At 36.5% G+C, this 22,325-nt stretch overlaps 2 protein-coding genes across 2 annotated transcripts in view; one reads left to right on the forward strand and one right to left on the reverse strand.

The window, feature by feature from the left end:
* LOC129751952 (neuronal acetylcholine receptor subunit alpha-7) overlaps window positions 1–22,325 on the forward strand; it is a 658,912-nt gene that overhangs the window by 617,574 nt on the left and 19,013 nt on the right. The window lies entirely within an intron of this gene.
* LOC129751926 (uncharacterized) lies at window positions 17,127–18,755 on the reverse strand. The gene is made up of 2 exons (XM_055747719.1): window positions 17,632–18,755; window positions 17,127–17,564 (listed from the first exon to the last, which is right to left on the reverse strand). The coding sequence occupies exons 1-2, from the start codon at window positions 18,648–18,650 to the stop codon at window positions 17,171–17,173; spliced, it is 1,413 nt and encodes a 470-aa protein (XP_055603694.1). The 5' UTR covers window positions 18,651–18,755; the 3' UTR covers window positions 17,127–17,170.

The raw sequence follows: 22,325 nt of genomic DNA on the forward strand, positions 1-22,325 counted from the left end.
CCGATATGCTGCGGTGCATATCCTGCCATGGGCTCCACGTAGAATTATACGCTGCTCGTAGTACGCCAGCTGTTGCTTACTGAAGTACTTCCTTCCAAGATCCAAACTTTGCCGTTGCCATCGATTCAAAAATCTTGAAATAATCGAACACCTGGTCTGTTCGCTTTATTACATAAACCACAGCCAAATGAGTGTATATAGTTATCCATAAAAGACATAAAATACTGGAACCTATAGTAAGTTAGTGGCGTGATCCTTCCTCAGACATCCGTATAGATTCTTTCAAGTGCTCTAGTAGTAGCTAGCCTGAAACCCTTGAATGGCATTCGATTCGCAGCCAAAGAAAGCAAGTTGAAACCTTGCGGATTGAAGTTTCGACCGTTCCTCTGATGACTCCTTCCTTGGAAGCCACCATCCGATCCTGATGCTTTGCGCTTTCATTACCAAGTGGCACCTCCAAATCGACCAGGCTTGAGAAATACTCTTCTTTGCAAGTCATGTGCCTGCTAGTACCGGAATCAAGGATCCAAATCAATACTTTCCCATTTGATCATCCAAGGATTTTCGGACTGACCATAGAAATTTCAGGATCGAATTTTATTTGGAATGCTCGGGCCTGAGCATCCCTAGAGCGCTTTTCCTTGGAACAATCCAACCGCCTGTGACCGAAAACTCCACAACCAAAGCACTTCCCAGGGAACTTTCTTTTTTTCTCCATTGACTCGTCGGCCTTCATTGCCAAAACCGTACTTTCAGCATTACTCCCAGTTCCTGGTTCACCGTTGGGACCATTTCGCTTCTGCTCTTCCGCCAATAAACGCGCCTTCACATTTCCGAGTTTGATCTCAGCATCCGGAAGATTCTCCATCGCCGTGGTAGCCGAATCGTACGATGCCGGAAGCAAAATGAATAAATGGCTGGTCCAGTTCCATCAGACTGGCCCCAGCGTCCTTGAATTGCCGAACTAACTCGTCGAATTTTCGGAAGTGGTCCTTAAGGACGGTTCCTTCGTCATCAGTAGAAGAGCCAGGAATCGTCGAATGTAGGTTTGAGCGACAAACCCTTTCTTCGCAAACGTATTGGCAACGAAGTCGATCTTATTTATAGGCAAGACCCTGTTTACAGAAGAAACTACAGAAGAAGTTACTAAGTTAGTAAGACTCTAACATTCACAATTTCAAGTTGTTCAATTTGTCAAAGTTTTCAAGATTGTTCGAATTGTCATAACAGTCAAAATTCCCACTGTCATTGTTATAAAAATTGTAAAACTGTTAAAGTTAAAAAAAAAATAATAATATTTTCAAAACAACCGAATTGTCAACATTGTAAAAAAATTGTTTTGTGCATATAAGGGTGGCACCAAATGAGGGGGAGTAGGCGTTGGCTCAATGACATCGCACGGGTTTTTTTCGTATGCAAGATTTTTTTTTAATAATCTTATTGTTTCAAGTTTTAAAAAAAAGCTAGACTTCTCGTATTTGATCCACAATGTGTTAAAACTGTTAAAACGTTATCTAAAGATAAGATTATTATAGGCTGATTTTTGTTTTTTTTAATCCAATATCAATTTTGTGTCCGTGATCATCGGGACGAATTTCAAATAGAAAATTGAGAGCAACTACGTGTAAAAAGTATATATTTTTCCATTTTGCTATTTTACTTGGTAAGCTACCAGTTAAAATGGCTATAAATCATTTTTTCCTCATAGTCGTAGACCCAAAACCTGAACAACCATCAGCTAACAACGGTATTCAAAAACTGCGTTTCCAAATTTTATCGTCACCTAAAATGGAAAATAGCATTACCGGTTGAACAGCTACACTGTTGTATAACAACATTGCAACCGAAAAAAAGTGCGTCGACAACGGACGGACAAAAGTGAAGCATAAAACCTGTCGTAAAATTTGCCAGCGAGCCAATTTTTCCGCGCTCTGGTTTACATCCTCAACCGGTGTTCGATCCTTCCGACATTTTGGCCGGTTGTTGCCGCTGGCCATCGTTTCCTGTCCTTTGATCGGATCGGACCGGCAAAATTGAGGTGTCGTCGTAAAACAAGCTGGCGGTGGTCCTACATCGTATTTGCACGGTTCTTTTTTTTTTTTTTCAAAATATTGCCCTGATGTTGCTGCGCTGATGAAGAAAGAACAGCTCTTTTCAGTCACTTTTGTACACCGTTTACTGCTTAACAAAAAGATCGGCATCGAATGGCTGATAACAGGCAAGCAAGCAGCAAAGTTAATGGAATAGAACGGAACCACGTGGTTCAGACCCTTGCTTGGCACACGAGAAGAAATGACCTTTTTGAATGCTGTTGCTCCGGGAGAAATTTTCCCACCATCAACAATGTACCTTCATACCTACTACTCTTACCCTTCATTGTGTTTTCATTTCACTAATGTCTGAAAACTTTCTCCTTCTCTCGATTCTAAAATCGTCCCCAAGGCCCAAAAAAAAACACAAGGCGTAGAAAACTTTTCCCCTCGACTGGGTCCTGGTCATGACCCCGCCGCACCGAAAGGTAGAGCTAAGCTCCAAATTAGATGTTCTACATATCCGACAATCGTACGCACTGGGAAATCCTTTTCGGAGCTTTTTTTCCTTATTTCGTTTTGGACTAGGACGTGCGCCATAACCCAGCTTTTGTGTTGAGTGGTCCCTAAAACCTAACCTCTAAAACCTCCTCCGGGCCGGGCGACCGACGGACGGCCGTTTGTTTTTGTTGTTGTTCTGTTGTTGGACTCTGACTGGACGGTCGTGTTCCTCTATCGGTCCTACAACAAATTGCTTTGTCTGCTTGTTTCTTCAACTCACCTCCCCAGCAGAAAAGGATAGACTGTCAAATGCCCCGTGGCCTTTTGTGATAATGATGCTCTAAATGGGTGTGTGTGTGCCTCTTGTGTGGGTGTTTTTCGTTGTTGTCAGTTGACAATAGTTTTGGGATTTGCGGCCAACTTTTGGGACTCAATTCATTCCTTAATTGTTGGGAGAATTGTGCGTGTTAAGCACTCTTTGTGGAATTTTACAATGATTTTTTAAGTTTTTAACCCTGACTGCCTTAGTTCGTTTTGTTGCAGGTACATTTCAGTAAATTAACTCATTTTTGAAATGCTAGACATTTTAGAAAGTTTTCACAAACTTGATATTTATGATTACATAGTAAATATTAGAAATTTTAGAGAGTTCCGAAAATTTTGAAACAGGTTGAGCACCACTGACTTATAGTGTGTGCTGCACGGTTAACTAACAAAAGACAAACACGCAAAACCCCAAACTTGTAGCTATTACTATAATTTACTATCACAAAACATTTTGAAAACCTAAGCTAGCCTAACATTATCTACTCATGGACTCGTTTCCTATCATAGTTTACAAACTTACTCAACTTACTTAATGATCCCGCGCCGATCCTCCGGTGCATAGGGCCGTGGTAAAAGACCTCCACTGTTGACGATCCGGAGCCAGCGTCTTCACCTGGTCCCAGTCAAGATTCTCATCGACAGTTCGGATTTCAGCGGCAAGGCTTCGCCGCCACGAGTTTCTGGGTCTGCCTCTTCTTCGATGACCTTCTGGATTCCAATCTAGCGCCTCTCTGCAAATCTCGTTCTCATCTTTTCGCAGCGTGTGCCCAATCCATCTCCACTTACGTTCCCGAATCTTAATTTCTAGCGCCCTTTGTTGACACCGGTGATGTAGTTCCTAATTTGGGATCCAGTTGCCAGGCCACAAGGCGCGGATGATATTCCGCAGGCTCTTCTCGCGAAGCGGCGAGAAATGTCATAAAGTAATCGGATATCGCCATTGGCGGCGGCTCTTTCTCCCTCTTCGGCTAGGGAGTTTGTCCAGGCTCTCTTGTCTCGTCTACAAGCTCGTTTAACTGCCTTTTCCAGCTCCGCATATCGTAAGCGGGCGACTGCTTTGGCTAACCCGGTACATGCCTGCTCAATTACGACTTTCGCCTTTCTCCGATCATCGATTATCCTCCAGGTTTCATCCGACATCCATTCACTTCGTCTTCCACAAACTTTACCGAGATTACCATGGCTCGTTGTAATGAAGGCATTCTTGATTCTACACCACTGTCCTTCGACTGTTACGTCTGTCGGCAGTTCAGAGGCTCGGGATTCAAGCTGTTCAACGTATGCCCTTTTCACCTCTGGATTCTCCAACCGGCGTACGTCGTATCGACATCCGACTTTCTCCTCTCTGTTCGGCCATCTCGAGATACCCAAGTGACCTTATGTACTGGTCGATGGTTTACAAACCTTACATCCCAAACGCACAACAGTCATATCACAGCTATCAGACGGCACAGCCTGCTCCACGGGCACGCACCTCTGCCCGGAGTACCTACGTAGACTGCTTCCGGCTGGATCCAAACCGATGATTGCTCAAACTTTCTTGCGAATACTGTCGTTCCAACCCGTCTGTCGAATGGACTCCTTTTATTGTGTTTCGTGTTACTGATTGTTTCTTTCGGCCTTCTATTTCTAGCTTTAGGCGCTGCGATTATCTTCGGTTTTACTCGGCTTGCTCCTTGACCCACTTGGATTTTTTCGTCTCGATCAAACCGTTCCCCTTTGCTAAGTTTTCGCCGTGTGTTTGCTTTTGACGTTTACACTCAAAACACTCATTCTTTTGTTTACTGTATACTCTACTCAGCAAGAAAAAATCGTGTAAATTTACGATGCACGAAAACGGAACATCGATTTTGATGTAAAATTCTATCACGGTGTATTTTTTTCGAGGATGTAATTTTTGAGGCGTGTAAATTTAGATCGAAAACAATGCACTAGATTGGATCACAAAAGCCGTCGTGTAAAAATACACAGGGATGTAAATTTTAAAATTTATTATCGTAAATATTGATATTTTTTCTACATATTAAGGGTTTTGCTTTTGTCTTGAATAAATACGCCGCATGTATCATTTTTAATTCACATTTATTTCCAAAACTGAACATAAAAAACACCATTCGGAAAGCGTCAGGCTGGAATTGTTGTTGCATCCGATGACTCCCAGCACGGGGATTTTTTTCGAATCAGCATGATCAGCATCCTCGAATGGTTCCGGAAATCATAATTTTTCGGTCAGCATTAGGATTGGTCGATCTTGGATCGATCTTTGAAAGATCGATCATTTCAACTCCGATTTTCGATTTTTTGGATCGATTATTCGGCCAGGAAAAAATCGATTAGATCGGTTTATTTTCGATTCGATCTTTCGATCTTTTTTTTCTCATTTAGAGGAAATCAGGGCATAACGGCCACCTTAAGGAAGAAGCTGATTTAACCTTAGGAAACAGCTATAATATGTAAGTTACATCATTGTTTCGTGTTTATATACTAAAAATTTCCTAACTGGATGGAACAAAGTAAAAATAGACGTTAAAAAATTCATTTTGAACTTTTGTACCGAAATCTGAAAATCAGTCATTGTAGGGGCAGTATAAGCACAACCAATCGGGGCACGATGAGCGTTTTCTGCCGTAAAATCTAGCAGCATATTTCATTTGATGAAGTCAACTGAAATTTGGAGCTACAGCTTGAGTTTAAATCTGACGAACTCGAGTTCGATTACTGGTTGAGGCGATTTTTTTTTTCATTTAGCATTCATGATCAGTTGAAAGATAATTTTAGAATTTTTTTATTAGACCAAGTGGAGCATGAGCTGGCAAATGTGGGATGCCCGAGAAGTTGGAGAACGGTTGCCGGTTATGTCGTCAGACGGAACACCAAATAAATGAAAATAAACAATTTTGTAAATTATTTCCAAACCTTCTGAATTGGGTGCAGGAAAGTGTTTGTGATTGATCAAGATTTAAAAATTTGCTAAAATCATAAGAAATAACAGCAGTTTGACAATTATTTTTCTTTTCAAAAAAAATATATAAATTAGATTTTAGATTTTTTCCGCATATATTATTCGATATCTCTCATATACATTAAAGAATCTAAATAAAAATACTTTGAAATAATTTCGATTAATCCCTTGAATATTTCTTGTCAGTACATTACTTTAAAATATCAAAGCGTTTCCGAGGTATTTGGATTTGGATCAGTATTGTTTTAAAACACTAACTCCCGTTCACCTTACATAAAAGCGCTCGAATTTTTTTTCCATATGTAGAAGGATTACACAAATTTGAAATTTTGTGTATTTTTTGCATATTTTTAATAAACAGCGGTTCCACTTAATTACAAACGGAAAAGATCGATTAATCGGAGATCGATCTTCAAGCTCCGATTTTTTAGATGGATCGATCACAGATCCGTTCATCTGAATCGATCTTGGAGATCGATCTTTTCCCGAAGATCGAACAATCCTAGTCAGCATCCTGCACACTTGAATTGTTCTGACAAAAGTTTCTCCGGATAATCACTGGCCGGATATCAGCCGCTGCGAAAAATCTGACCTTGCTGTAATGGAGAGAAAATTAATCAGTTTCAACCATATTCTTCATTTCACGTCTTACTACTTATAAAGCCTCTTAAAGTGCTCCTGTAGCTACGCCTTTGAATGACTCGTTTCCGAATAATTTTCCGACTTGTTTACTTTGTGCCCGACGCGCAAACTAACTTGAAATATAAAAAGGCATAATTTAAATATTTGCATTCAATTTTAAATCAAACAGATATAATTTTACACTGTTTGGGATATAAATTTCATTGACCGGTTGATTTTTGCATGATGCAGTGTAAAATTAAATCAAAACAGTTTATTTCTATTCGATTTTGGAAAATAGACTAATATTACATCGAAAGAAGCTTAAAATTACATCTTTTTGTAATTACACTCAAGAAAAAATAGATCACTCGTGTTTTAGATTCCGTGTACTTTTAGAAATTTTTTGCTGTGTAATAGTAGGACACACTGAGAACAAAATAGCTACACAAACTTAATTACTTTTGATTTTTTTTTTACATTTCTGTAATTTTTTTCTAATTTTTATTTTTAGATGACTTGTTTTTGGATATTTTTGACATTTTTGACACTTCGATTTCATTGTTGAAATTTTATAAATTTCTGATATTTTTTACATTTTTTTTGGACATTTTGAGTATTTTTATTTTCTTTTGAATTTTTAAAAGTTTTTAAAATGATATGTCGTCCAGATGCTTCCAGAAATAAGATACTTCTGATGTGGTACTAGTAATTACTTCTTTATTCTAGGACAGATACAAATAGATTGTTAATAAAACTTTTGCTTAGATTGAAATTTGAAGTTTTGATTGATTGTTTCAGTAAGTCGAATATGACAGAAAATTTGACAATTTTAACAATTTTGAATATTATGACATTCGAATATAGCATAGCATAGCATGGGATGACAACACTCATCTTTCATTGGCTGATACACATAGTAGGTACATCAAAACCAGAAGAAGATGTCAAATTGAGAATCTGACTTTAATTCTCATTTCAAATGTTGATTTTGAAGATAAGTGTGGTACTATAATGCACACCGCGACAAGTCAATGTAATCATGGTCAATTCCAAAAGTTTTTGGTAATTTTATAAGTTTCGACCATTTGTCAATTTCAACCAATGTCTCTATTCAGGCTACGTTTGTTAAGTGAATTGTGCAAATTATCTAAATTCGACGATTTCATCGAATGGTTATGTCTTATTAATTTTGTCAATTTCGATAGAGTTGTCAATGTTTCAGTTTTTTTTTCAAATACGAAAAGTTTAAAATTTAGTTTGATTTTTGCCTTTTTGCAATAAATTTTGTCAATTACCTACGTCCGATTTGTAAAGTTAGTTAATTACGAACAGTTTTGTAAATTTTGTTCACTTTGTTAAATTCTAAAATTCTATTTTGTCATTTATGAAATTTATATCGGTTTTGCCATTTTGTTGTCATTTTCCGTTATTTTTTTCATTTTAACATATATTTATTCTTTGACATGATAGTTTTCCTACCTATACATTTTAACCATTTTTTTTTATTTCTCGTGTTTGTCTAAATTATCTCAATAGTTAAAATGCTTCCTATTTTTCTAATCCAATTCAATGTTAAAAACTCCTACAATACTGACTTTTTTGGCTATTGAGATCGTTTAGACAATTTTGACTTAACCGAAAGGAAAAAAAGAATACAAAGACAGAAAAACAAGAAACATAAATTATCCTTTCGCAAAACACAAGTAACGCTTAATTCTTTTTTAGCGATGCTTTAAAATTAAATTAGCCCGGATGATTTCACTGGGCAGCAGGGAGAGCAGAACCAGAAAAAAAACCCAGCAACGAAACCATCCCTTACATGTTGTAAATAGTAATTAAGGAAATTAAACAGAAATTCATTCTGGTTAGCTGGCTTTGGGAGGTGGCCTCGACAAATGCCCCATTTTTTTTTCGGGGCTGGTTCGCTTCTTCATTGGCCTCCAAAGCCAGAATTTCCTCTAGAGTAGAACGACGAACGACCTCTACAATCTAGGAGGATACTAAAGGTATAGGAAGCAAAAAGTAGAGGATTATTATTATTTAAAACTAGTTTAATAAAGGCCTTTTACTTTTACAAAGTTTCAATGTGCCGAGTGTATTCGTTTCACTAGGTTAGTAGGGAGGGGGGCCGTAATAGTCGCGGCGACTCAACAGTTAAAAAAAAAAAACTTTAAACAGGGGAAAAGGAAGGGATTTATAGGGGTTATTCTTAAATATCAGTTTTCCATTAGGGTCCGGTGGTGGCCTCCTGTAGCTGTGGTTTCGGTAGCTACGGTTGGTATCAGTTTCCGATCTTCTGGCCAGCCTTTAGGAATGTGTCGAACCCGTTGGATGAGAGGTGGTACTAATAAATAAACAAAACAGACATTAAATGAAGAACACACAAGGGGAGAGTTTACGTGGATAAGCGGACTAAACGACCAAGTCAGACAGCTTGAGATATTTGTAAATTGGGAACAAATATCCAAAATCTAAGTTTGCCAAAATGTCTCGAATTGGAACACCAGGTAGTCTACCTCGGGCCCTAAGGGTATCCAGTAGCCAAGCCCTCGTTTGACCATACCTTTCACACGTCCATACAACATGATCAATGTCGTGGTAGCCATCCCCACAAACGCAAACATTGGTTGCAGCGAGATTAATACGAAACAAGTGCGCGTCAAGCCAGCAGTGATTTGACATGAGCCGAGAAATCACGCGAATGAAGTCGCGACTCAAGTTAAAATGCTTAAACCATGCCTTCGTCGGAACCTTAGGGATAATCGTATGGAGCCAACGTCCCTTTGTGCCATTATCCCAGCTAGACTGCCAAGCGTTAATCGCTAAAGTGCGAGGTATTGAAAAGTATTCATTGTAAGTTATAATCCTCTCAAAGATTTCACCTTGTAACGCGCCCACCTTAGCCAATGAGTCCGCCTTCTCATTGCCTTGTATAAGACAATGAGACGGGATCCAAGCTAAGGTAATTCTATACGAATTTTCGATCAGAGCGCCCAATATCCCAGAAATTTCCTGCAAGAAATGGGAAGAGCGCTTCATCAGTTTCATCGATCGAATCGCCTCAACGGAGCTGAGACTATCCGAATAGATGAAATAGTGGTCTACGGGCAGTGTGCGAATGTGTTCCAAGGTGCAATAAATAGCGGCTAGCTCAGCAGTGTAAACGGAGCATGGCTCTCGAAGCTTGAACGAAGCTTCAAAGCCCTCATTATACACTGCGAAGCCAGTCGCGTTGTCGATTCTAGAACCATCAGTAAAGAACATTTTTATAGGATCAATTTCACGTACTTTTGAAGCAAAGATTGAAGGAATAATGTTGGGTCGGACGTGATCTGGTATTCCACGGATGTCAGCGGTCATGGACAGATCGAATCTTATCAAGGAACTGCTACTCGGGTAAAAGTGACTCGTGTCCGAATTTAATAAAGAAGGATTTATTTCTAATTGACTAAAAGTTTTATAATTATTTACATATTTTACTTGCGGATTAATATTCATAAGTCTCTCCAAATTTTCTATCACCAAAGGATTCATAGTTTCACTTCGAATTAGGAAACGTAGCGATAAATCGAAGAACCGATATTTCAACGGCATGACTCCCGCCAGTACTTCGAGACTCATCGTATGTGTCGACTGCATACAACCCATGGCAATACGCAAACAACGATACTGTATTCGTTTTAGTTTGATCAAGTGAGTTTTCGCGGCGGACTCAAAGCAAAAGCTTCCGTATTCTATGACCGACAGTATCGTTGTTTGGTATAACCTGATGAGGTCCTGTGGATGAGCACCCCACCAGGTTCCAGTAATCGTTCGAAGAAAATTGATTCTCTTTTGGCATTTTTGAGTCAAGTACCTAATATGTTTTCCCCAGAGGCATTTAGAGTCGAACCAGACACCCAAATATTTAAAACTAAGAGATTGAGTTAGAGTTCTACCCATCATAAGGAGCTCTATTTGAGGAGGGGAATGCTTCCTTGAAAAAACTACTAACTCGGTTTTACTAGGCGAAAACTCGATGCCTAGATTCCTGGCCCAATATGATAAATTATTAAGAGTTTCTTGTAACGGAGGTTTAATTTGGGTGCCTTTTTTACCTGTGATATGAACAACACAGTCATCCGCAAGCTGTCTTAGCGTGCAATTTTGTGCCATACAAGCATCGATTTCTCGGACATAAAAGTTGTATAGCAGGGGGCTTAAACATGAGCCTTGGGGTAGACCCATGTAACAAAAGTTGTATAGCAGGGGGCTTAAACATGAGCCTTGGGGTAGACCCATGTAACTAATTCGTTCAACTTTGGTTTCTCCATGGCTAAAATGCATGATTTTTTCAGACAACAGGTTATACAGAAAATTGTTCAAAATTGGTGAAAGTCCGCAAGAGTTAAGATTACTAGATAGCACTTCTATGGACACCGAATCGAATGCCCCTTTGATGTCCAGAAATACTGCCCCCATCTGCTCTTTTTGGGCAAACGCCAATTGAATGTCTGATGAAAGTAATGCTAGACAGTCGTTCGTACCCTTGCCCCTACGGAATCCAAATTGTGTACTTGACAACAGGTTGTTTGATTCAACCCATTTATCCAGCCGAAAGAGAATCATTTTTTCGAGCAATTTCCGGAGACACGAGAGCATTGCTATCGGCCTATACGAGTTGTAATCAGAAACTGGTTTTCCCGGTTTTTGGATGGCGATGACTTTCACTTGTCTCCAGTCATACGGAACAATGTTCAGCTCCAAACACTTATTGAATAAATTCAACAAGCGTTTCTTAGCGGTATCTGGCAGATTCTTCAACAAGTTGAATTTGATTCTGTCCAGTCCGGGAGCTGAATTGTTGCAAGACCAGAGCGCAAGTGAAAGTTCGACCATCGAGAATTGATCCTCCGTTTCGGAACTATTCTCTGTATCCCGATAGTGTTTCTGAGCTGGTGCTGCGTCCGGGCAGACCTTTTTCGCGAACTGTATCAGCCATCGACTTGAACTTTCTTCAGTTTCGTTCGAAGGAGTGTGATTTCGCATGTTTCGTGCCGTTCTCCAAAGCGTGTGCAAAGACGTTTCTCGAGATAACCCATCCACAAATCGCCGCCAGTACCCCCGTTTCTTGCCCCTGATCAAGTTCTTGAACTTGCGTTCCAAGGCCAAGTAACGTTGGAACTTCTCTGGCAATCCGGTTCTGCGAAACTCAACAAACGCCTTGCACTTTTCTCCTCGCGCGCGTGAGCAATCTCCATCCCACCACGGAGTGGGAGGCCGTTTCTGTATCGTCGAGCTTTCATTCCGTCTGACCTGTGCTCCGATTGCACAGTCCACAATTGTTCCAGAAATAAAACTGTACTCTGCCTCCGGAGACAGTTCGTCTGTTGAGTCGATGGCTTCAATGACATCCGATGCATACTTTTTCCAATCTATATTCCTTGTGAGGTCATAAGGAATATTGATTTCTTCGAGTGGACTACGACCACTGATGATAGAAATATTGATAGGCAAATGATCGCTTCCCTGAGGGTCTTGGATTACCTTCCACGTACAATCCAAACTCAGAGAGGAAGAAGCTAAAGAAAGGTCTAAAATACTATGCTGTGATTGGGATCCATTAATTCGAGTCACATCCCCATTGTTTAAGACAGTCATGTTGAAGTCGTCGCACAGCTCATAAATAATGTTAGCACGTTCATCATCACGTGAGCTACCCCAGCCCACGCCATGGGAGTTAAAATCTCCCAGAACTAGCCGGGGTTCTGGCAGAAGTGAAATAATATTCGCCAATTGGTTCCGGCTAACGCTTGAAGATGGCGGAATATAAACCGAGGCTAGACAAAGGTCTTGACCTTTTATTCTAGCTTGGCAACTAACGACTTCAATACCTGGAGATGGTTGTAGTGGAATACGATAGAAAGAGTGGCATTTCTTGATCCCCAAAAGAACGCCGCCCCCTCTTTGCCCATCACGATCCAGGCGAATTATGTTGTGGCTATGGAAGGGGAAATCTACGTTTGGAGAGAGCCAAGTTTCGCATAAGGCGAACACATCACAATTCAAATTGTGTACCAATATTTTAAATGGGTCTAATTTTGGTAAAATACTTCTGCAGTTCCATTGCAATACAGAAACAATTTCTCTCCCCTCATTGGATGAATTATCCATCGAAAGAAATTGCTTCTGCGATGAGGGTCATTGTGAGAGCTTTCTTTTTCAAGAATTCTCTCAAAAGGGGTACAAACATATTAACCATAGTCCTCCATCCTGCTGGTACACTGAAAAAGTCCAGGATGAACGCAACAATTTCCGAGAATTTCATCTTACCATCAGCCGAAAAGCTGGGAAAACCATTTGACGATGGATCAGATGCAGTTTCTCTGGGAATTGTTGCATTCCTGTTAGCTACTGATGGGCCTGAATTCTGAAGGAAAGCCTGGGGTTTTGACTTCCCAGAAAGTGGAGGAAAGTCCTTCGGGGACGGATTAAAACCCGGAGGACTTTGAATAGGAGGGTTAGAATTACTATTTCCACTCTGAGGATTTCTTTTAGTATTAAGTTTGCTGGCAGCTACTCTGGTTTGGGTTTTAGTGATGCGTTTCCTTTTTGGAGCCTGTGAAACATTATTTTTTGAAAATGGCTCAGTTGATGTTCCTTCACATGGATCCTCCCCTTCGGACTCATGGTCACTTAGAAGGTTAAACTGATTCTCTGAGACGATTGGCAAAGACTTCAGAACCATGTCTCTATAGGACATTTTTACACGATTTTTCAAAGAAGTCTTGATTTTTTCCCGGCGCGATATGTACTTCGGACACGCCGAGAGAGCATGAGATGCTTCCCCAGTGCAATATAAACACCTGTTTGCTGCTGGTGTTGTACACGAAGCTTCCTCATGCTTCTCCCCGCACTTAGAGCAGCGTGCCTGATTGCAGCAGTAGGCGGCCGTATGATCCAACTGCTTGCACTTCTGGCAGAACATGACCGAAGGCACATAAAGTCTCACAGGTAGACGAACCTTCCCGATCGCAACGTAATCAGGAAGTGCAGTGCCGGAAAAGGTAACCCGAAAAGAGTTCGACAGGGAAAACTTTCGTTTTTCCCCCTCGCCAAATGCTGATTTTAATTGTCGCGCGTCCAACACCTTGACCGTTGGAAGAGCAGGATCCTTGAATCGGCCAACCCCTGATTCCATTAGGTCATCGACGGTCAAACCCTCTTCGGTTACCACTCCGTCGATTTCCACGTCACGAGCGGGAACGTAAACGCGATACTCGATCGTAAATCTCTCGTCACAAGCAATGGCGTTTGCTTCCTTCAAGCTACCAACAACAACGCGCATTTTGTTCCGACTCATCGGCTGGTAGCTGACTACGGAAGAGTACGATCGGTCGAGGTCTCGGGAAATCGAAATGGTATTAAGAGGTTTTGATTTGGACCGGAAATAGACTACCCAGGGTCCCGTCGATTCATTTTGGTAAACCCGACGGCGAGGGGCAGATTTGGTCTCTTCATTATTACTTGAGGGAGAAGGGGTAACTTTCTGTAATTTTACAGGAGTACAGTCTAATTGTGGTGAGCTTGGGGTTGGTGAAGAAATCTCGTTATTTGAGGGGGAAGGGGTTTTGCCGAATATGAAGGGTTCCGGCGAAATAGATAATGCACAGGGTTGGTGAGAAGGAGAGGGAATATCTTCGGTATCTGATATATACATAGGTGTATACGGATGGTCCTCATTTCCGAGGACTACCCGCATAATCAATTACAATATATAGAGAATATTCTATATTGTCTCTAAACGTTATCGTTTATTGTAAAGTGAACAGTATATGTACAATAACACAGACCATATTAACAATCTGTATTATGATTATCTGTTAAAGTACCATATGGGGAAAGGGCTGTTAAGCATGTTTACCATTCAAAAAGAGCGATTTTTTCGAACAAATATTTCATGCTACATTATTGGATACGGTTAAAATATCATCCACTTTTGGCGAGCAAAACAATCTACCTGAATGTTCTAGCTACGTTGGAATACAAAATCATAGATTTCATCAACTTCAATGGATATAGTTTGCTTATAGTAGTTTGTAGTAAAAATAACGCTCAATCATACGTTCCGCATATGGTAAAATATTTTTAAAAAGAGCTTCCCTGTACCATAACCAATATAGTTCCAATTCTTTCCCACAAAAAATAAAATAAAATTAAAAAATTTAAATGTTGAGATTTTTATTTTTTATTTCTGATATTATACATGGATTTATACAATCTTACCTATTTGTGCAGATCTGCATTGTTCAGCCTTTCAGTAGATTTTTTTTCCGCTCTCCGCTCAGCAGAGATCTTTGTTTCTGTAATTTCATTAGTTTTATTTAATCTCACTAGTTTTTATCGATAATATAATATAGTTTTACTTACTTTTCGCGTTCTGTGTGTTTTTCTCAGCGTGATTCTTTTTTTTCGGAGCCATTTTGAACACAGTTTTCAGTTCCGAACCTGGCGTGGGGTTGCCGACACAAATTTTAACGAAGTGAAGTGAAAATTAGCAGATGCTGAACCCAAGAGCGAAAAAATGCATAAGCTCACAACTACATCTTAAAATAACAATATTAGTTATTATCCGCAAGAGGTGAAATGATAACGACTTGTCTAACTCATACAATGTTGTCAATGTTGTTTTTTTTTTAATTTAATGTCTAATGCTAAGAAAATATAAGGAAACTTTGTCGTACACTGTTAGAGTCCTGGATAAGGTCCAGAGACAATATTCAAAGGTTGCAAATTTTTATTCTCTTATTATACTATACTTACTAAATCATATATCATATTGTCACTGTCACTGATACGATCCTGTCATAATTTATTGAGGTAATAAAATTTTGAACATGTATAATGAAATGATACTTGGAAGATATTTCATACTGGTACTGCTACCAATATATTAAGTTAATAGTTAGTACTATATCCCCAACTGTTTTTAATTATGCGGGTAGTTTCTCGGAAACATTCCCTTCGGAAAGATCCTCTCGAAAGGGGGGATCCTTACCTGCCTCGCCGTCGTCATCCATTAACCAGTATCTTTCCGAATTAATGGGCTCAAGCGAAGAACAAAACCAGAGATTTGATTAGAAGATAATAAAAAGTAAAAAGTGAAAAGGTAAAAAATTAAATAAAATAAAATAAAAATAAAAACGAAATCAAAAAAGGAAGAACGAAGCGAAAAAAAAAATCAATAAAAAAAAACCGATTTTTTTATCGGAAAAATACTTTTTTAAACCCGCCGTGTGTCGGTCTGCTGTCCAACCAAAACGTGGTGTATTGTTTCCCCTTGCTGGCTGCAAGTGTGAACAACTGCCCAGCCTATTGTCTTCTGTTGTGAGGACGATCACTGATTCAGCCAGTTGGAGTATGATGAAAACTTTCACTCGTCACTGATTTCGATAACGCGAACAATCACTTTGTTACCTGGTAACGGCACTTCACTCCGGATTTGTCCGGTAACAGATTTAGATGGCAACCAAACTAATATATATAGAACTTGTTTCGCGATACACTAGCGGAAAAAACACTACCGTCTTCCTCGAGTGATGCGAGACGAATGAAAAAAAAAAAAAGTAGAGGAAAAGTTGCGTTTTTTTTTCCGGTGTAACTTATCGGGTTTTTTTTCTTCTCTCACTCTCTCCTGGCCTTATTATTTGACTCATCCAATGATCCCCGGCAACATGGTTTAAGAACATGGTAAACCGGCTGAATAATTAAAGTTTCACATTCTGACCTTCCGGCATACGGTAGTGGTGTGACTAGTAGCAAAAAAAGTAGCTTAAGCCACAGAGAACAGACATACAAGCTAGCTCACGAAACTTGTGTAAAATTTCCAACAATAGGTTAGAACATTTTTTTTTGTTTTTTGGCTGGGCCTTTTCGAAAACTGGCCACCTGAAAATTTGATTTGTAATTTTTGAACGGCACAATAGATGGCGTATTTTTTTAATGTCAGCATTTGAAATTTTACACACTTTTTGGAAGATTTTTTGTTCGAGCTTGTACGTCTGTTCTCTGTGCTTAAGCCTTGTTTTTTGTTCAGAAGCCATTTTTTTGGACATGAAAATGAGCAGCAACATTTTGGTCGTACCCCGTGGAGGGATAGATGGGATCCAATTTAATTGTAGGGATTTTTTTGCCGATTTCACTGATGATGATGATGGTTAAATTTTTGTAGATGTGGATTGTACTTATTTCTTTTTGTTGACTGCTGCTCTTGAGCTCTGGAATCGGAGATAACAAATTGTTGAAACCATTGGAAAAAGATCACATGCGGAACATTCGAAAATCTTTGAACCAAATATTTTTCACATTCCAGAATGAAAATTTGAGAATTCAGATTCAGTTATCATGATCAGATTTCAGAATCCATTTTCGGATTCAATTTTCCGATTTTAATTCAGATTCAGACCTGAGATTTACTTTAAGAATTCAGATTTTAATGTCAAATAAAGATACAGATTTCAAAAAGAAGGGGGCTTAAGGCGGGTTTCTCGGTTCAGAAAAAAACACAAAGTTTATGTCTTTGAAAATTAAAAATTAAGAAAAGAAGAACAATTCATTACCATTCATTTAAAATCACACTTTTTACCAAAAATTCGAACTTAAAAAAGAATAGAAATTGATTCAACGAGTTCTTAGCCAAGAAATTTAACCCATTCAATGATGCCCTTAAATGATTCCACGGTATCATCTACATAGGAACTTCGAGACGCACAGCAATTTCCGGCTTCCTGTTCCGCTGAACCAAACAATGGGGAAACTTACGCCGGATATGAAAAACATCAGATAGTTCAGAGTTCAAATCACAATCGAAGTCCAGCAATCGCAGTGCCGGCATTCTTTCCAGAAGACTCAGGATGTCTAACATTTGGTAAGGACGGCTATTGTAGATGTGTAATCTTTTCAGATTTGAGCTTCCCGGTAGGTTGTTTGTAATATTGGGGATCCCATTAACAATCAGCTCCTCCACATTTACCAGCGCTGTTAAGGCAGAAGGGGAATCGACACAAAACATTCCGCACGGTTTGTTAAAATACAAACGCTTCATCTTGAGGAAACTACGGATCACCTTATCGATGATATCACTGCGGAAGACAAAAAGTATGAGTTAGCCAATAGAATGTTGTGGTCATTGCGAAAACTAAAACTTACGGAAGCAGGATAAAATATGTTTCGGCAGTTCGGCAGACTGTCACTTCCAGGTTAACGACTGTGTTGTTAGGTTTGATGTACTGCTCCGTAAAATCTTTGTGAAACGGACCACAAATAGCAAGGTACTTTAGATTCGCCAACTGTACAAGGGAAGCGAAACCAGGACCTCGAATCAGGAACACGTTAACGTGCAACTTTTCAAGTTTGTCACATATCTTCGCTATGGCTTCAAGAATGTCATCTTCGAGAGCACAATCGATATGAGCATTGGTTAGGTTCGAATTAACGAATTGACTGAAGAAGCTCTTCAATCTTAGCTCTCCAGGGGCAGCATTCATACGGATGGAATTCAAATGAGGAAAACACGACTGGTCAAATGCTACCGGAGCCTTGTCATATTTGTCAAAACTCAAATACTTCAACTGGAAACTGAAATTTTTTAGAACCTCATACACCCGGGTATTTCCGACGAGGGTGCTAAAATCAACACTCATCCTGGAGAGGTTGGGAAATATTTCCTCAGTTTGGAATCCTTCACTAAACCACAGATCGCCACGAATATTCAGATCAACTAATTTGTTCATAACCGGCATCGGTTCAGAATCTACTCTGTTGTCGTAATAGGCTTTAATATTCAGGCTTTTAAGATTCGGGGCCAGTTTTAAAATCTCCCTTAACTGATGCCTAAAAATCGATTCTTTGCACTGGAAACCCTCCAAATTGGGTCCAAGGAATGGCAAGTAATTGGTCAAAAAGTGCAAATTGCGACAGTTAATGTTCCGATAGCTCCGGTTGGTTTGCTTAAGCTCCTCCAAGGCAGGTCTAGTTAGCTGAAGAACCACCTCACTCAGTAAATGTGGACCGAAAGCCAGCAGGTTCCAGCGATGGCAAACCAGCGAAGCGTACTTGCGTTCCTCCAGATTCAGGTAGCCAAAAATGTGTTCCATAATTTCATTTGGGAACTGATTGATGTGTAGCGGCACCGTGGATACCACCGATTCTTCCAAAGACGGTTCCATTACTTCACGAACTATCCACTACACCACTTAACAACTATGGTCCAACAACTGATCAGGAACGGAACGGGAAGCAACCAAAAGTTTTCTTTTGAAATTCAAATTCAACTTCGCAACGCGGCGAGCAAGCACAAAATTCGCCGCAGGAAATGCGGTTTTCGCTTACACGCATTCGTTCCAATAATCAAAAGTGAGAAATTGAAACTCAAAACGATAGCTCAGTTCAATAGCGTGGCGTTCGTTCAAATAGAATGTTTATGGTGTTTTCAAAAGTACTCAAAATTTCCTACATTTCATAATTCCGACAAAACAGAGACAACCTATCTCAGAATTCGTTTGTATAAAAAAGCGAAATATCAAAAATTAGTCAAAACCAAAAAAAATAACTAAAAAATGAAAACGAATTTAAAAAAAGACGAATATAAGGGAAAATATATTCAAAAAACGGATTTTTTTTTTCAAGAAAAGCAAAAAAATATCACAAAAACGAAAAATCTAAATAAAACAGTGATAAAAACAATACAAAATTACAGGAATGATAAAAAATTTTAAAATGAAAATGTGATTAATCTACACAATAACAAAATGGGGAAAACAAAAATCACATAAAATTACGAATAAAAGACTAAACTGTCAAGCGGATATAAAAAAAATTGAATGAAACAAAATTGAACAACACTGCCCATATTGTCATTTTGGCGTCTATTTCAATATTGTACATTTTCCATATTTCGTCATTTTGATAATTTTAGTCATTTTTGCTGATTTTGTCATGACATTTTAATCATTTTTGTCATTTTTGTGATTCTTGTAACTTTTTATCATTTTTGTTTTGTTTTGTTTTGTTTCGATTATAGTCGTTTTACCATCTTTATGGCATTCGCGACTTTATCAACGTTACAGTTGGCGGATCGTTATTGAGAAACTATCCGGTACAACTGTGTTCGATGCTTACTCTTGGGCTCGAACTCGCGGACATCGGCTCAGGAGACAACAGACTTGCCAACTGAGCTATATCACAAGCCCATCATTTTTGTGATTTTCGAAATTTTTGTCGTTTTGTCATTTTTGTCGTTTTTATACTTTTTGTCACATTTGTCATTTTAAGGATTCTTGTCATTTTTGTAATTTTTGAAATTTTTGTAATTTTTGTCATTTTGGTAATTTCTGTAATTTCTGTAATTTTTGTCATTTTTTGTCATTTTAATCATTTTTGACATTTTTGTGATTCTTGAAATTTTTATCTTTTTTGGGATTTTCTAAAATTTTGTCATTTTTGTCATTTTTGTCACATTTGTCATTTTTGTCATTTTCATCATTTTTATCACTTTTGTCATTTTTATCATTCTTCTCATTTTTATCATTTTTATCATTTTTATCATTTTTATCATTTTTATCATTTATATCATTTTTATAATATTTATAATTTTTATAATTTTTATAATTTTTATCATTTTTATCATTTTAATCATTTATGTCATTTATAACATTTTTATAATTTTTATAATTTTTATCATTGTTGTCATTTTTGTCATTTTTGTCATTTTTGTCATTTTTGTCATTTTTGTCATTTTTGTCATTTTTGTCATTTTTGTCATTTTTGTCATTTTTGTCATTTTTGTCATTTTTGTCATTTTTGTCATTTTTGTCATTTTTGTCATTTTTGTCATTTTTGTCATTTTTGTCATTTTTGTCATTTTTGTCATTTTTGTCATTTTTGTCATTTTTGTCATTTTTGTCATTTTTGTCATTTTTGTCATTTTTGTCATTTTTGTCATTTTTGTCATTTTTGTCATTTTTGTCATTTTTGTCATTTTTGTCATTTTTGTCATTTTTGTCATTTTTGTCATTTTTGTCATTTTTGTCATTTTTGTCATTTTTGTCATTTTTGTCATTTTTGTCATTTTTGTCATTTTTGTCATTTTTGTCATTTTTGTCATTTTTGTCATTTTTGTCATTTTTGTCATTTTTGTCATTTTTGTCATTTTTGTCATTTTTGTCATTTTTGTCATTTTTGTCATTTTTGTCATTTTTGTCATTTTTGTCATTTTTGTCATTTTTGTCATTTTTGTCATTTTTGTCATTTTTGTCATTTTTGTCATTTTTGTCATTTTTGTCATTTTTGTCATTTTTGTCATTTTTGTCATTTTTGTCATTTTTGTCATTTTTGTCATTTTTGTCATTTTTGTCATTTTTGTCATTTTTGTCATTTTTGTCATTTTTGTCATTTTTGTCATTTTTGTCATTTTTGTCATTTTTGTCATTTTTGTCATTTTTGTCATTTTTGTCATTTTTGTAATTTTTATTTTGTCATTTTTGTAATTTTTGTAATTTTTGTAATTTTTGTAATTTTTGTCATTTTTGTAATTTTTGTAATTCTTGTAATTTTTGTAATTTTTGTAATTTTTGTAATTTTTGTAATTTTTGTAATTTTTGTAATTTTTGTAATTTTTGTAATTTTTGTAATTTTTGTAATTTTTGTAATTTTTGTAATTTTTGTAATTTTTGTAATTTTTGTAATTTTTGTAATTTTTGTAATTTTTGTAATTTTTGTAATTTTTGTAATTTTTGTAATTTTTGTAATTTTTGTAATTTTTGTAATTTTTGTATTTTTTTAAATTTTTGTAATTTTTGTAATTTTTGTAATTTTTGTAATTTTTGTAATTTTCGTAATTTTTGTAATTTTTGTAATTTTTGTAATTTTTGTAATTTTTGTAATTTTTGTAATTTTTGTAATTTTTGTAATTTTTGTAATTTTTGTCATTTTTGTAATTTTTGTCATTTTTGTCATTTTTGTAATTTTTGTTATTTTCTAATTTTTGTATTTCTTGTAATTTTTGTAATTTTTGTCATTTTTGTAATTTTTGTAATTTTTGTCATTTTTGTAATTTTTGTAATTTTTGTAATTTTTGTATTTTTTTTTAATTTTTGTAATTTTTGTAATTTTTGTAATTTTTGTAATTTTTGAAATTTTTGTAATTTTTGTAATTTTTGTAATTTTTGTAATTTTTGTAATTTTTGTAATTTTTGTAATTTTTGTAATTTTTGTAATTTTTGTCATTTTTGTATTTTTTTTTATTTTTGTAATTTTTGTAATTTTTGTAATTTTTGTAATTTTTGTATTTTTTGTAATTTTTGTAATTTTTGTAATTTTTGTAATTTTTGTAATTTTTGTAATTTTTGTAATTTTTGTAATTTTTATAATTTTTGTAATTTTTGTAATTTTTGTCATTTTTGTAATTTTTGTCATTTTTGTCATTTTTGTAATTTTTGTTATTTTCTAATTTTTGTATTTCTTGTAATTTTTGTAATTTTTGTCACTTTTGTAATTTTTGTAATTTTTGTCATTTTTGTAATTTTTGTAATTTTTGTAATTTTTGTATTTTTTTTTAATTTTTCAATTTTTGTAATTTTTGTAATTTTTGTAATTTTTGTAATTTTTGTAATTTTTGTAATTTTTGTAATTTTTGTAATTTTTGTAATTTTTGTTATTTTTGTAATTTTTGTTATTTTTGTAATTTTTTTAATTTTTGTAATTTTTGTAATTTTTGTAATTTTTGTGATTTTTGTAATTTTTGTAATTTTTGTAATTTTTGTAATTTTTGTAATTTTTGTTATTTTTGTAATTTTTGTTATTTTTGTAATTTTTGTTATTTTTGTAATTTTTGTAATTTTTGT

The sequence above is a fragment of the Uranotaenia lowii genome, chromosome 1, assembly GCF_029784155.1.
Source record: "Uranotaenia lowii strain MFRU-FL chromosome 1, ASM2978415v1, whole genome shotgun sequence".
Lineage (NCBI taxonomy): Eukaryota > Metazoa > Arthropoda > Insecta > Diptera > Culicidae > Uranotaenia > Uranotaenia lowii.